This window comes from Sus scrofa, chromosome 16, assembly GCF_054392235.1.
Source record: "Sus scrofa isolate SSC_HxYL_T2T_F1_AM1 chromosome 16, Sscrofa_HxYL_maternal_Yorkshire_Landrace_v2.0, whole genome shotgun sequence".
NCBI lineage: Eukaryota > Metazoa > Chordata > Mammalia > Artiodactyla > Suidae > Sus > Sus scrofa.
In genome coordinates, this window is record NC_139398.1 from 74,928,086 (window position 1) to 74,940,913 (window position 12,828).

At 42.5% G+C, this 12,828-nt stretch overlaps 1 protein-coding gene across 4 annotated transcripts in view; it reads left to right on the forward strand.

The window, feature by feature from the left end:
* The window catches only part of ATP10B (ATPase phospholipid transporting 10B (putative)), a 348,489-nt gene that overhangs the window by 220,943 nt on the left and 114,718 nt on the right, over positions 1-12,828 (forward strand). For all 4 annotated transcript variants that reach the window (XM_085001864.1, XM_021076903.2, XM_021076902.2 and 1 more), the window contains one exon: positions 12,575-12,779. In XM_085001864.1, the coding sequence (XP_084857990.1) occupies positions 12,575-12,779 (205 nt within the window). The remainder of the gene's footprint in view (positions 1-12,574; positions 12,780-12,828) is intronic.

Sequence of the window (12,828 nt, forward strand, 5' to 3'; positions counted from 1 at the left end):
ACCACAAAAGGAGAAAGAAAAGTACTTCTGGAAGCATTCTTAGAAGGTCCAGGAAGCTTACTACCAGATCTTTCTCAATTCTTAGTGACCCCAGTGGGTCACATTCCCACCCTTGTACCTATGAGCAGGAAATGAGATCATCTAATTACCTGAACCAAAGAACCTAGCATGAAAGTCACTTCCCTGAAAGCATATGAGCTACCCAGGGAAGATGAAAAACCCCAATGAAAAAATAAGATATTTCCAAGAGAAGGAGGAACAGTTGTTGGAGAGGCCACCTCCATGTACTTAATACCGTCACCCTAAAATGTTTTTAAGCCTTGACACTTGTGAATTGTTTTCCATATATTAACAGGAACAGACATACTTATCTTAACTGATGGTGCATAAGAGCATTTCCTTTTGCCAAATATTGATGAGATATGATGGGATGTCAGGCAAAGAATACAAGATCTGAGAGGACAGCTTTTTGCTGAGGCACAGCATGAAAGCTTATATCTCAAGCACTAGCTCAATCCATTTTGTCTCAGATTCACATATTTGAGAAACTGATGCAAAATGTCGTTTTTGTGCAGTTGAATACTAGGACCCTATGAATTTTGCTCCACCTAATCCCATGCATCTTTCAGCCTGACTTGTTTATACTGTGAGAGAATCTTTTTGCAAACGGCAGAAGCCTTGTTAACAGAATTACAACCCTGTTACAGCATTTTCTTTTAATATAGCAACTGTGCTTGTGGTCTAAAGGTGACCCATTAATCAGATTTATGGAATAACTTCAAGGAGAGATTAGTTTCGGAATTGTATTATCTTAGTTTCTCCCAGGGCTCAATTTAATGAATCTAGAAACCATACCCAGCAAGAGATTTGTATTTTTCCATCCAGCCTCATACATTTTTATTTGTATTCAGAAAACAGGCAATAAGGAAGCAGGAGTGTGAACCAAAGGGAATTCACGAAGGTTTTTGTCCCCCTATTGTAATGCAACAAAAGCCAAGGGTTTCAGCACACTCTTAGTCACCTGCTTAGCAGGTCTTAAGTCAGATCCTATTGCACATGCTCCCATGGAAGGCCCTGTGTGCCCTTGAGGGGCTCTCAGTCCAGAGATCATGCAGAACTTGTGAACAGCTACAGTGTCCCCTGCCTGTGGACAAAGGGTCATAGTCATGCATGCGCTGCAGTGGCACATCTGCCTGCAAAAATCATCAAAGCCAGCCGAGGGAAGCCTTCCCTGAAGAGGTGGCATATCAGGAGGGCATTGAAGGATGAGCAGCATTCAAATAGGCAGAGAAAAACACATCAGCTCACAGCTTGTTCACATGTCAGATAAAGGTTATTTGTGTAACTTCAGCTGATATCAAAAAGACCAGGCTCCAGAAATGTCAGGAACTTAGGAGAGAAATGACTCAGCTTAGAAATCTTTCAATTCTGACTTTTTACCAAGACTTGGAGATTCTCTTCTGTGTAAGTCAGGTGGCTGCTAGAACATAAAAATAAGTCCAGCTGCTTCAGGATGGGATCAGTCTTCCCACAGCATGGCCCTGAGGACCGGGTTTCCCAGCCGTGGCAGTGTCTGCTGAGGACAGACCCAGCTGCTGCCTGTTTTTATTGTATGTCAGTTGCCTTCCATGCCGGTGTCCCCATAGGAAAGCCTGAGAATGAGGAAACCAGAGGTCCTGATCCTGGGTCTTTCGCTAATTAATTACATGACCTAAATGAATCCACCTCGGCAGTGGTGGCCCCATTTGTCTCACCTTTAAATAGTGATCATAATCTCTCTATGGTCTATTTTGTGAAAATGTATGCAGATGACATGCAAGAGGCCTTGAAAGTCACAGAGCTATAGAAACATCTATACAAAGTAGTGCCAAAGGGGAGAGTACATTAAAGCAGCCTCAACAAGGATGTATAAAATGTGATATCTTACTGCATTCTTGGTGTCAAGGACCTTGGCATTGCACCTGGGCTTGTCTCAGATCTGGCACTTACTAAATGTAGTTTACTTAATCACTTTGTAGTTACTTAATCGCTTTAGCCTCCATTTCAACTTCTGTAAAATGGGGCCAATATTAGCACCTCTCTCTCAGGGTCATGTAAATTAAAATAATCTCTATAAACCATTGACTCAATGTCTCCACCATTATTAGCAAGAAGTAATTTTTTTAAATGTACAGTCACTTAAACTCTAAATTTTTCAATGCCAGGACCAACCCGAGCTTTCATCTTTCTAGCCACATTCCCCACCCATGTAAGGGAGGAATTGCTTATTTTATTGGCAAAAGTCAAGGCCATTCACTGAGCCACATTTGCTGGAGGGTGGAGTAACAGTGTTTTAAAAGCAAAGATTTATGCTTTGCTCTCCCATTTCTCTTCTAAGTGGCAGTATCTAAAATCTGAATAGAGGAAACTCCTCTAGAACCTAGATGTATTTCCCCAGCTCCCTTTCCACAGCACACCTGAGCACACACAGACCAAGATTTAGATTTAGACAACGGATTTAGGTGGCTTTATCTAGCCCAGAGCCTAAACCACTTCTCCCAACTCAGCTTCTAACACAGAATGTGCATGAGAATATAATACTTGTGTGACTATTAATAAAGCAGCTGTTTGGTCCCATTTCCACTGTCATTTCCTCCATCTCTCTGGGAAACCCAAAGTAGATGAGATGATTGATAGGGCAGAATTTAGGCTTTATCCAGACCCTCCTAACATCAAAATATAGTCAGAAATTCTTCACCCTTAAACTACATCCTGGATTTGTTGCAGATATTAAATGCAATAACATGTCAAATGCTTAGTATAGTGTCTGGCAATCAGTAGCCATCAGAAAACATTAGCTCAAATTTTGCTAAGGAGAGGTCTATAGCCTAGAGAGCCAGAAGTCACCATGAACTTGACCCAAGGAGAGAAAGGAAGACCATTGGCTGGAGTTTGAAACCACAGGAAAGAAGTCAAGCTCTACTATAGAACTTGACTCTAAGATCTAGTAACGTAGCAAAATAGACCTGGGGGAAGAATCTGAAAATTCAGGCAACTGAGAAACATACAGTGTCATTTGAAGCATGACTGTGAAAAGCGCCACTGGCTGGTTTACAGACCAACACATCCCTGCTTCCATCCTGCAGATCTTTGCTCTGCATTTGGCACCAGCCATGCAGGCTTCTCTCTAGGCGTCAGTTTTCTAAGTGCCTGCCCCACTCCAGCCACCTCGCCCTGTGCCCACAGAAGGCCATAAACTATTCAGGCCAATTCAGCTTGTCATTTCAGGATAGAATGTATTAGCTTCTCCCCCAAACTCAATGGGTAGAAGTGTCATAAAACAAGAATTCAGGTGTCCCTGAGGCTCTGCACTCATGTCAACAGGTGTGATTTGTATCTGAGCAGATGAGGATTTATAGCCTTTGTTTCACCATTATGGAGTTCACAATTCTAAAAGGTGAGACTCTTATTCCCCACCTAGCCTCAGTTATGATTATGTCACCATGTTCTGAGGCATCATCGGCCTTGTACTTCACCCTCACACAGAACCGAGAGACCATGCTGAGCCATGGAGCTCCCACAGCTGTCAATCATATGTCCTAGGAGACATAACTCTGTGATATTACACGAGTTAGAGAACCTTTCTGGGCCCAAGTTTCTTCATCTCTGAAACAGAGAAAACATCAATAATGGAGGCTATATTATTATGAGGGTGCTAAATGGTGACGTAGGTTAAGTGCTGGACTCATTATAGGCACTTAATACATGTGTGTTAAGTAAGCTTATTTTATTATGTTATATCATATCACATCATATATCATATATAATATCATCTGCTATTACTATGATATTATTATTGGAAGTCTCCATTGGTGTACTTATAACAAAAATGATAGACTAGATGTTGAAATGACTTAAGATTAGGAAAAGCATCTCTTCTACTGCCTCATGTTCAAGACAAATCTACAAGGAATCATTTAGTAAATATTTACTTAATGTGCCCCCTTGTGCTAGACACCATACCAGACCCCATGTAGGTACAGAAATATAAGACCTGGAGTCATCCCATCTCTCAGCAAGCTTATCACACTGTTGACAATAGAAGACACATGAAATGATTAGAGCTCTGGGTAATAATGAAGTCACATGAATTCAAATGTCCCAATGACACAAACACAGCTGATTTGGGTCTTCATTCTTCCCATCCTAATCCTCCAGCCTCCAAAAATATATCTGGACATCCACAGATACCATTAGTATCTTCATGTCCCCCACATATTTCTATCCAAACCAGGGGTTCAGGTCTCCTACCACTACTCTGGCCCCAGCTGTTTCTTTCTGGACCTTCCCTGAGTCTAAGCCCCCTTCTCTGTGTCCTGTAGCAAATAAGTAGCATAGGGAGCAAAGAATAGCCAGGTTCGCAACACTGTTACACTCCCTGCCCTCTGCTCCAAGCCCAGGCTGTCTTTAGTGCAACTCTTTTAACTTCTGTTTCCTTTCCATTCAGGTCAGGTCAGGAAAGAAGCCACATGACCTTTCTCCATTTTCAATGCCTTTTTTCCTCTGCCAGGCTCCTTCTCCAGCCAAAAGCCCCTCACCTCATTGACAATAGCTCATGAAAATAGACAACCACAGAGTCTCTGTTCTATGGTCTCCACAGCAATGACCATGTTTGCCCTAAGCTAATAATATCTGTAAATAATAACAGCAGCACCTGGAGTTCTGTGGTGGCTCAGTGGGTTAAGGATCCTGTCACTGCTGTGGCACGGATTCCAACCCTGACCTGGGAATTCCACATGCCGCGAGTGCAGCCAAAAAAATAATAATAGCAGCAGTAAATGAGTAAATGCCATTTGCTGTAAGGTCAGTAGACACATTTTTGTGTATTATTTAACTTTCATTTTAACCTGTAGGGTAGTTTTCATTTGTCCAATCAATAGATGAATAAATTGAGAATCAAACAGTTAAGTAGTGGATCCAAGGTCACAGTACCTGTGCATAAGAGGTAGTTCCAGGTTTTAGTCAAGCTCATATGACTCCAAAGCTTTTAACTACCCTGTGATATTACTTCTACCTCATACAAGACTGTCAGGACAAAGACATTTCTGGACATGACAAGTATTCCTGAACTGGCCACAGGCCCTTAATGCTTCTCCTTGGAGCCATGAGAAGAACAGAGGTTCCAACCTCAGCTTTGTTGCTCTATACTTTGGCCAGATCAGTTTCCTCACCTGAACTGGAAACAATAAATTTCTTCTAGTCTTGATTTTTTAATGAAGATTTTATTTTTTTAAAGCAGTTTTAGGTTCACAATAAAATTGAGCAAAGGTACCAAGACTTCGAATAAACCTTCTGCCCCCAGACGTGCCCCGTTATCAGCATCCTTCACCAGAGTGGTTTGTTGTAGTTCATGAGGCATTATTAATGACATCGCCATTATTGATGTCATTGGGTGACATCATCGTTGCCCAAAGTCCATAGTTTATAATGTGGCTCACTCTAGGTGTTATACATTCTGCGGAATTGAGCAAATGTGTAATGACCTGTGTTACCCATTCTAATAGCCTAAAGAGTAGTTCCACCTCCCTGAAAATCCTGTGTTCCACCTTTTCATCCTTACCCACCTTCCAACCCTTGGTGACCATGGATGTTTTTACTGTCTCCACTGTTTTGCCTTTTCCAAAATGTCTTATAGTTGAAATCTTACAATATGTAGCCTTTTCAAATAGATTTCATTCACTTAGTAATATGCATATAAATTTCCTCCATGTCTTTTCATGGCTTGATAGCTCACTTCTTTTTATCCGCGAATAATATTCCATTGTCTATATGTACCGTAGTTTATTCATACACCTCCTGAAGGACATCTGATTGCTTTTGCATTTGGGAAATTATTAATAAAACTTCCATAAGCCTACCTATGTGGGGTTTTGCAGAGACATAAATTTTCAACTCACTTGGGTAAATAGGAATGCAGTTGCTGCATTGTGTGGTAAGAATACATTTGATTTTATAAGAAACCACCAAATTGTCTTTCAATTGTGCATTCCTATCACCAGTGTATGAGAGTTCCTGGTGCTCAACCTCCTCACCAGCAACTGGTATTAGTGTTCAAGATTTGGGAAATTCAAAGAGGTATGTCGTGGTATTGCATTTTAATTTGCATTTCCCTGATGACGTATGACATGGAAGAAGCTTTTTTCATGCTTATTTGACATCTTTGTCTCTTTTCAGTGAGCTGTCTGTTTTACGTCTTTCGTCAGTTTTTAATTGGGTTGTTTGTTTTCTTGTTGAACTTTAATAAGAGTTCTTTGTGTATTTGGATAACAATCCTCTGTCAAATGCGTCTTTAGAAAAACACGATTTTTTTTTTTTACCAGATGGTATCTGGTCTTTGCATTCTCTTAACATTGTCTTTGATAGAAGTTTTTAATTTTAACGAAATCCAGCTTACCAGATACTTCGTTCATGGGTTGTGCCTATAGCGATAGTACCTAAAAACTCATTGCCAGAGGTTATCTCAGTTTTCTGTTGTGTTCTCTTGTAGGAGTTTTATGGTTCTGCATTTTACATTTAGGTCTATGATCGATTCTGAGTTAATTTTTGTGATGAGTATAAGGTCTGTGTCTACAGTCTTTGTGTGTTGCTCCAGCATCATTTGTTAAAAAGATTATCTTGGAGGAGTTCCCATCGTGGCTCAGCAGTTAACGAACCTGACTGGCATCCATGAGGATGCAGGTTCAATCCCTGGCCTCACTCAGTGGGTTAAGGATCCGGCATTGTCGTGAGCTATGGTGTAGGTCACAGACACAGCTTGGATCCTGCATTGCCGTGGCCCTGGCGTAAGCTGGCGGCTGCAGCTTCAATTGGACCCCTAGCCTGGGAACCTCCATATGCTGCAGGTGTGGCCTTAAAATGACAGAAAGACAAAAAAAAAATATATTATCTTGGAGTTCCCGCTGTGGCCTGGTTGGTTAAGAATCTGACTGCAGTGGCTCAGGTTGCTGCAGAAGCACAGGTTTAATCCCCAGCCCAGCACAGTGGGTTAAGAATACATCATTGCCAAAGCTACAGTATAGGTCACAGCTGTGGCTTGGATTCAACCCCTGGCCCAGGAATTTCCATATGCCACAGGTGCAGCAATAAAATTTAAAAAAAAAAAGACAGTCTTTGCTCACTTGTTCTGTTTGTATCGCCTTTGCTCCTTTGTCAAAGATCAGTTGACTACAATTATGTGAATCTATTTCTGGGCACTCTATTCTGTTCCATTGATACGTTTGCCTATTCTTGTGCCAATACTACACTGTCTCTGTGACTGTTGGCCTAGAGAAGTCTTAAAGTTGAGTGGAGTCGCTCCTTTAAATTTTTCTTCTTCCATGCTGAGTTGGCTAGTCTGGGCCTTTTGCCTGCTCATATAAACTGTAGAATCAGTTTGTCAGTATCCACAGTAGAACTTGCTGGGCAGCCCTGACTTTAAGGACATATTTTTCTGGGACTTTGCCCAATAGCCAGAATCCAGCCTATCTTCAGTAGGCTAAATTTGTGTCTGTCTTTTCTGAGCTGGGGAAAGATGTTTGGATTCTTAGAGTTTCTTGTGTTTGCACCTTATGTGCCTGAGCCCACTCATGAAATGTAATCCCAGACATGAGATGGGTATCCCAATAACATGAAGAATAAAATGCTGAGACTGGTGGTGGGAGTAGCCCTCACCATAAGTAAACAACCATCGTCATCAACATCATCAAAGAAACTTGCATTTATTGAGTATTCACAAAGTGCAAAGCCAAGAGCTCAGCCCCTGACAAGAGTCATGTCATTAACCTCTTCGATAACCCTCTGAGGCAAATACACATATTACCTTCAACTGAAGAAATAGAGTCTCTGATTGAAAAAAGAAAGAAAGAAAGAAAGAAAGAAAGAAAGAAAGAAAGAAAGAAAGAAAGAAAGAAAGAAAGAAAGAAAGAAATAGAGTCTCTGAGAAGTTAAGTAATTCACCCAAGGTCACACAGGTAGTAAGAAGTGAAGCTGAGATTCAAGCACACTCTTAATTCCTGCATGGTATTTGTTCTCCCTGGCCTTCCCCTTTCACCCTGGTGTAGCAACACTGACCATTCTAAGCCTGATATTCCCACCTCCTGAAGGACAGCCCAGGTCAATTCATCTCCCACCTTGAAGGGAAGTCCCACAGACAACTAACCTTCCTGGAAAATCCCCGCTACTCAAGTTCCATGAAGCCCTTTTTATAAAACCCAGGTAGTAGTTGAGAAATAGAACTTTTAGCACCCTCTCCTCCTCCACCACCCCCACTACTTTCACCTGCTTCCCCCCATGGGATGCAGTTGGTTACAAACCTCTCTTGCTGTTTATTTACCTCTTAATAAGTCCTCTCTCCTTTCAGAAAGCTGTTTAGCCCTGCACCAATTAATTTCTCCCTGAGGCAGAATCTGCCAGATGGAGTCTTCGTCCCCAGCCACGTGGATTTGTCTTATTTTTAAACAGCAGTAAACATGCCACGAAACTAAAATTGCAGTCAGTTCCCAGGTGTGGGCTCACTGAGCAGGGAAGTGATTGGGAGCATGTGGACACGTCCACCTGGGGCAGCTGTGCTGAACAGGCTGCATTAAACTAGGGAATGACTCCCTCGGGTGGCTCCTGGCCAACTGCTGGCCACATCTGGGCACCCCTCAATGCAGAAGCATGCCACTTTTCCACCTCAGCTGGATTCAGCCACTCAGCACCCCCTCAGGCTGGACCTCTGGGGCTATGCACCCAGCCCTTTCCACAGCTCTGTTCCTGACTGTTGAAGAGACAAAGTGAGCCCCAGAGGATCACGAAACCAGCACAGAGTAACCCAGTGCCAGAAGGAAATGTGGCTGATGTCTCTTTTTCTTATCCCAAAATCCCTATAAAATCTGACTCTGATTCTCTAATGTTACAACATTTGGTCAGTATAAATATAATTCTTCAAATTTTGTACCAGCTAAATTATTAAATTATGCCCCCTCCCCAAAATTTTAAGCATCTCCAAAATTTTAAACATCCCCAAAAACATGTTGTTCTCATATAATTCAGATAGGATGTGCACCTGGAGGTATGCATGTCTCTGAGAAGCACAACCCAGAGATGGGCAGTCTCTGTGTGGGGGAGGTTAGCCTGCAAGGGGAACTTGGATCGTCACCACTGCATATCATCCTAAGGAAGAGAAGATTACATCTAAAGATGACATCTAGAGGACAAGTGATACTTTGTACAACAGTACTGGACCTCCTTGGGATCCAATGAATAATAGAAGACAGAGACAAGTTTGATGTACAGCTTCTTGTGATACCTGTCATCATGGCGGGAATTGACAAGACAACTCTCCCTTGAGTGACTCCAGCCCAGCTCACAGAAGTGTCTGCTCACAAATATACATATACCGTAAGCTCATCTGCATAGCCCTCCATCTTCCATCTCCTTAATAACCCACATACCATAATAAACAGTAGAGTCCTTTATTAGGAGGAAGAATGAGATTCAGTGTTCATGGGTAGTGGTCATCCTTGCCTTTGGTATGTCTATGTATATATTATTCCCAACCACCTTTTCAAACCTTCTGAACCAGTGTGCTCTAGAAGCACTGGCAGACAGGACATTGCAGAGTCAAAGGTCTTCTCACTAAATCCGGTCTCAAATCCAGGCAGAATGCTGAGGTGACAGCAATCAACCAGCAGTGGGCCATCCCCCAAGGCATTACCCAACAAGACAGAAGTCAAAGGGGGGAGGTAGGGAAGAATATAGACATGTTGAATGATAATCCTTTGTTCCTTGGAGTTTTGCTGTAATATTTAAGAATTCTTTTTTTCGGAGTTCCTGTCGTGGCTCAGTGGTTAACGAATCCGACTGGAACCATGAGGTTGCAGATTCGATCCCTGGCCTTCCTCAGTGGGTTAAGGATCCGGTGTTGCCGTGAGCTACGGTGTACGTTGCAGACACTACTCAGATCCCGTGTTGCTGTAGCTCTGGCATAGGCTGGCAGCTATGGTTCCAATTCGACCCCTAGCCTGGGAACCTCCATGTGCCGCAGGAGTGGCCCAAGAAATGGCAAAAAGACAGAAAAAAAAAAAAGCTTTTTTTCAAAATGCCCTCTCAACAAGGAAAAAATTGCATGGAAATTCTCCCTTCTTCAGCATACAAGATTCCCTTTCCCTTGGAGAGTATGTGCCGTTCCAGTTCCTTAAAGTAGCCTTCCATTTGGACCTTTAAAAGGTGTTCCCAGGGCTGCTCTGAAGGAAAAAAAAAATTCTTCCCTGAATCAACAGACAAATGTTTTTCTTTCTTTTTTTTTTTCCATCTTTTGTTTTTTTTGTTGTTGTTGAGGGCTGCACCCCCGGTACATGGAGGTTCCCAGGCTAGGGGTCTAATTGGAGCTGTAGCCACCAGCCTACACCACAGCCACAGCAACACCAGATCCAAGCCAGATCTGTGACCCACACCATAGCTCATGCCAATTCTGGATCCTTAACCCACTGAGCGAGGCCAGGGATCAAACCTGCAACCTCATGGTTCCTAGTCAGATTCGTTTATGCTGCACCACGATGGGAACTCCAAATAAATGTTTTTCTGAAATGGCAGTGAGAAACAAATCTGGGTGTACTGCCTTTATTTTTCCAGGAACAAAAGTAACAGCAGAGGAGAAGCATAAAACAAGTTGATGGAATGAAGACATGCTTAGAAACCTGTTACATTCTCCATTAAAAGAATTATCATTATTAAAACGCTGCAGATGCACTGCCCCCAGCAGTCTCAGAAGTGGTCTTTGGGTGATACTGCCCATGGATTGATTGAACAAGTGGCTACTTCCCTGTGGTCCCTAGAAAACTTCCATGGAACTCTGTGGGTCTTTAGAGTTGTAAGACTGCACCCTAATTCTGATGTCCCTGATTATTTAATAGGTTCTGATCAGATCTCCCCTTGGTTGGCCTTCCAAATGGAAGCACATCTATTTCAGAAGAACTGGAGACTCCTTTGAAAGAGTCTTTTATGACAAGGAAAATTGGATTTTAGGAGGGCTTGCTCAGGGTTCTCCAGGAGCTCCAAAAAAGGAGGAAGACATCAGACCCTTATCTTCCTCAAGAACTTTTATAAAAAAAGAGAAAAGTGAAATTCCAGGCAACTCTCTTTCTCTGTGGAAGAGTGGTCTTGTCATGCCCAGGGCAGCTCAGATTCCAACAGAAACAGAAGCAATAGCATGCCCAGGGATGCTCAGCATCAGTGGAGAAAAACAGCAAACATGAGCCTGGCCAGGCTCAAAGGCATCCAGCTTCAAGCCAGTTAGGCTTCATTAAAAAGGCATGTGAAATATTGCTTTGGTCCCAAATCCCTCATTTAAAGAGGTACATTTCCAAACACAGCCCTAGACCGAAGAGCCCTCACCTCTAGGAGAGATCTTGAAATTGTGTCACATGGAATAATTGAGGGTATTTGGAAGGTTAAATTTGACTTGGCAAGTCTGGAAAGCTTTGCAGGACACTTGATGAATACTTACAAATGTTTTTTTAAATGGTAGAAAATGAAATAAACCAGATTTCTCGGGAGAGCTGAATTAGTTCAATATTTGGCTAATTAGAAGGAAGAGTCTGTCAAGGGAGGGTTCTTAGAAATGGATTACGTTGCCCATGGGTGGGAGCAAGTCCTTTTGCTGAAGGTGTAAAAGCTGCTGCCTCCAGACCCCCTGAGAGGATAGAGTGGAATTTTTTTTTTTTTTTTTTTTTTTGGAGAAAGGATTTCCAAGCACTGACAACTGGGATTTGGGGTCAAGTTGGACCCAAACTTGGGGTCCAGCTCTGTTTTTGTTAGAGCTTGGAAAGTTTCTCTTGAACCTTCAACTTCCTCCTTGTGAAATGGGTATAACATCTACTCCAGTGGGTTATTATGCAAGTAAAGAGAGTAGTAATTAACACTAGTGCTTGGCGTGGGAGAAATGCTGAATTCATAATTGATGCTGTCCCTGTCATTGCCCGAGCTTGAAAATTTTGGCCTGGGAAGAGAAAATGCATCATTTCCTCAGGTTTCTTTAGCCCTCTGACTTGGTGATCACTGTGGAGTGCATCTTATCAAAGCTCCTGGTGCATCTTCCTAATTTCCTGTTTTCTATTTCAGCGCTATTTCTATTTCTCACAGTAGGAAACGGTTTCTCCTCTACTCAGTCTTTGGTGACCCTGCTTTCTTTGGTGATAGCTGGATATTCTAGGAAGTGATGGATATTAAAAATCCAATAGTAATATTACTCTGTATTTACAGTCTCCTTTAAATTTTTTCTTCTTCTGGGAAGCAAGGACTGAGCACAGTACCCATTCTACACCTGGCTGTCAATGAAAACTCTACATGGTCATAAGGAGAGATCTTTACTATACTAGTATGATTGTGTAAATCATACTTAGCTTTTCTAGAGATTATGATGGTGGTCTTTGGGGGCAAGGTAGAATACAGAGCAGTCTTGTGACAGGCTGACTGGGGAAAATTACATGCAAGGAGCGACCATTTTCTGACTCACTCATTAATTTCCTGGAGAACCTTAGCATTCGCTCTGACTCCCGTCTTTCTCCTACCCAAGGAAAGAGCAGAGCTTTGTGCAGAAATGCTGGAAGGACGTGCGTGTGGGGGACTTCATCCAAGTGCAGTGCAACGAGATCATCCCAGCTGACATTCTCCTCCTCTTCTCCTCGGACCCCAGTGGGATCTGCCATCTGGAAACAGCCAACCTGGATGGAGAGACAAACCTCAAACAGAGGCGTGTCGTGAAGGGCTTCTCACAGCAGGTAGGGTTGTTTCTAAGACCTTCAACTGGTAGGGCAAAGGGAGGAGGCA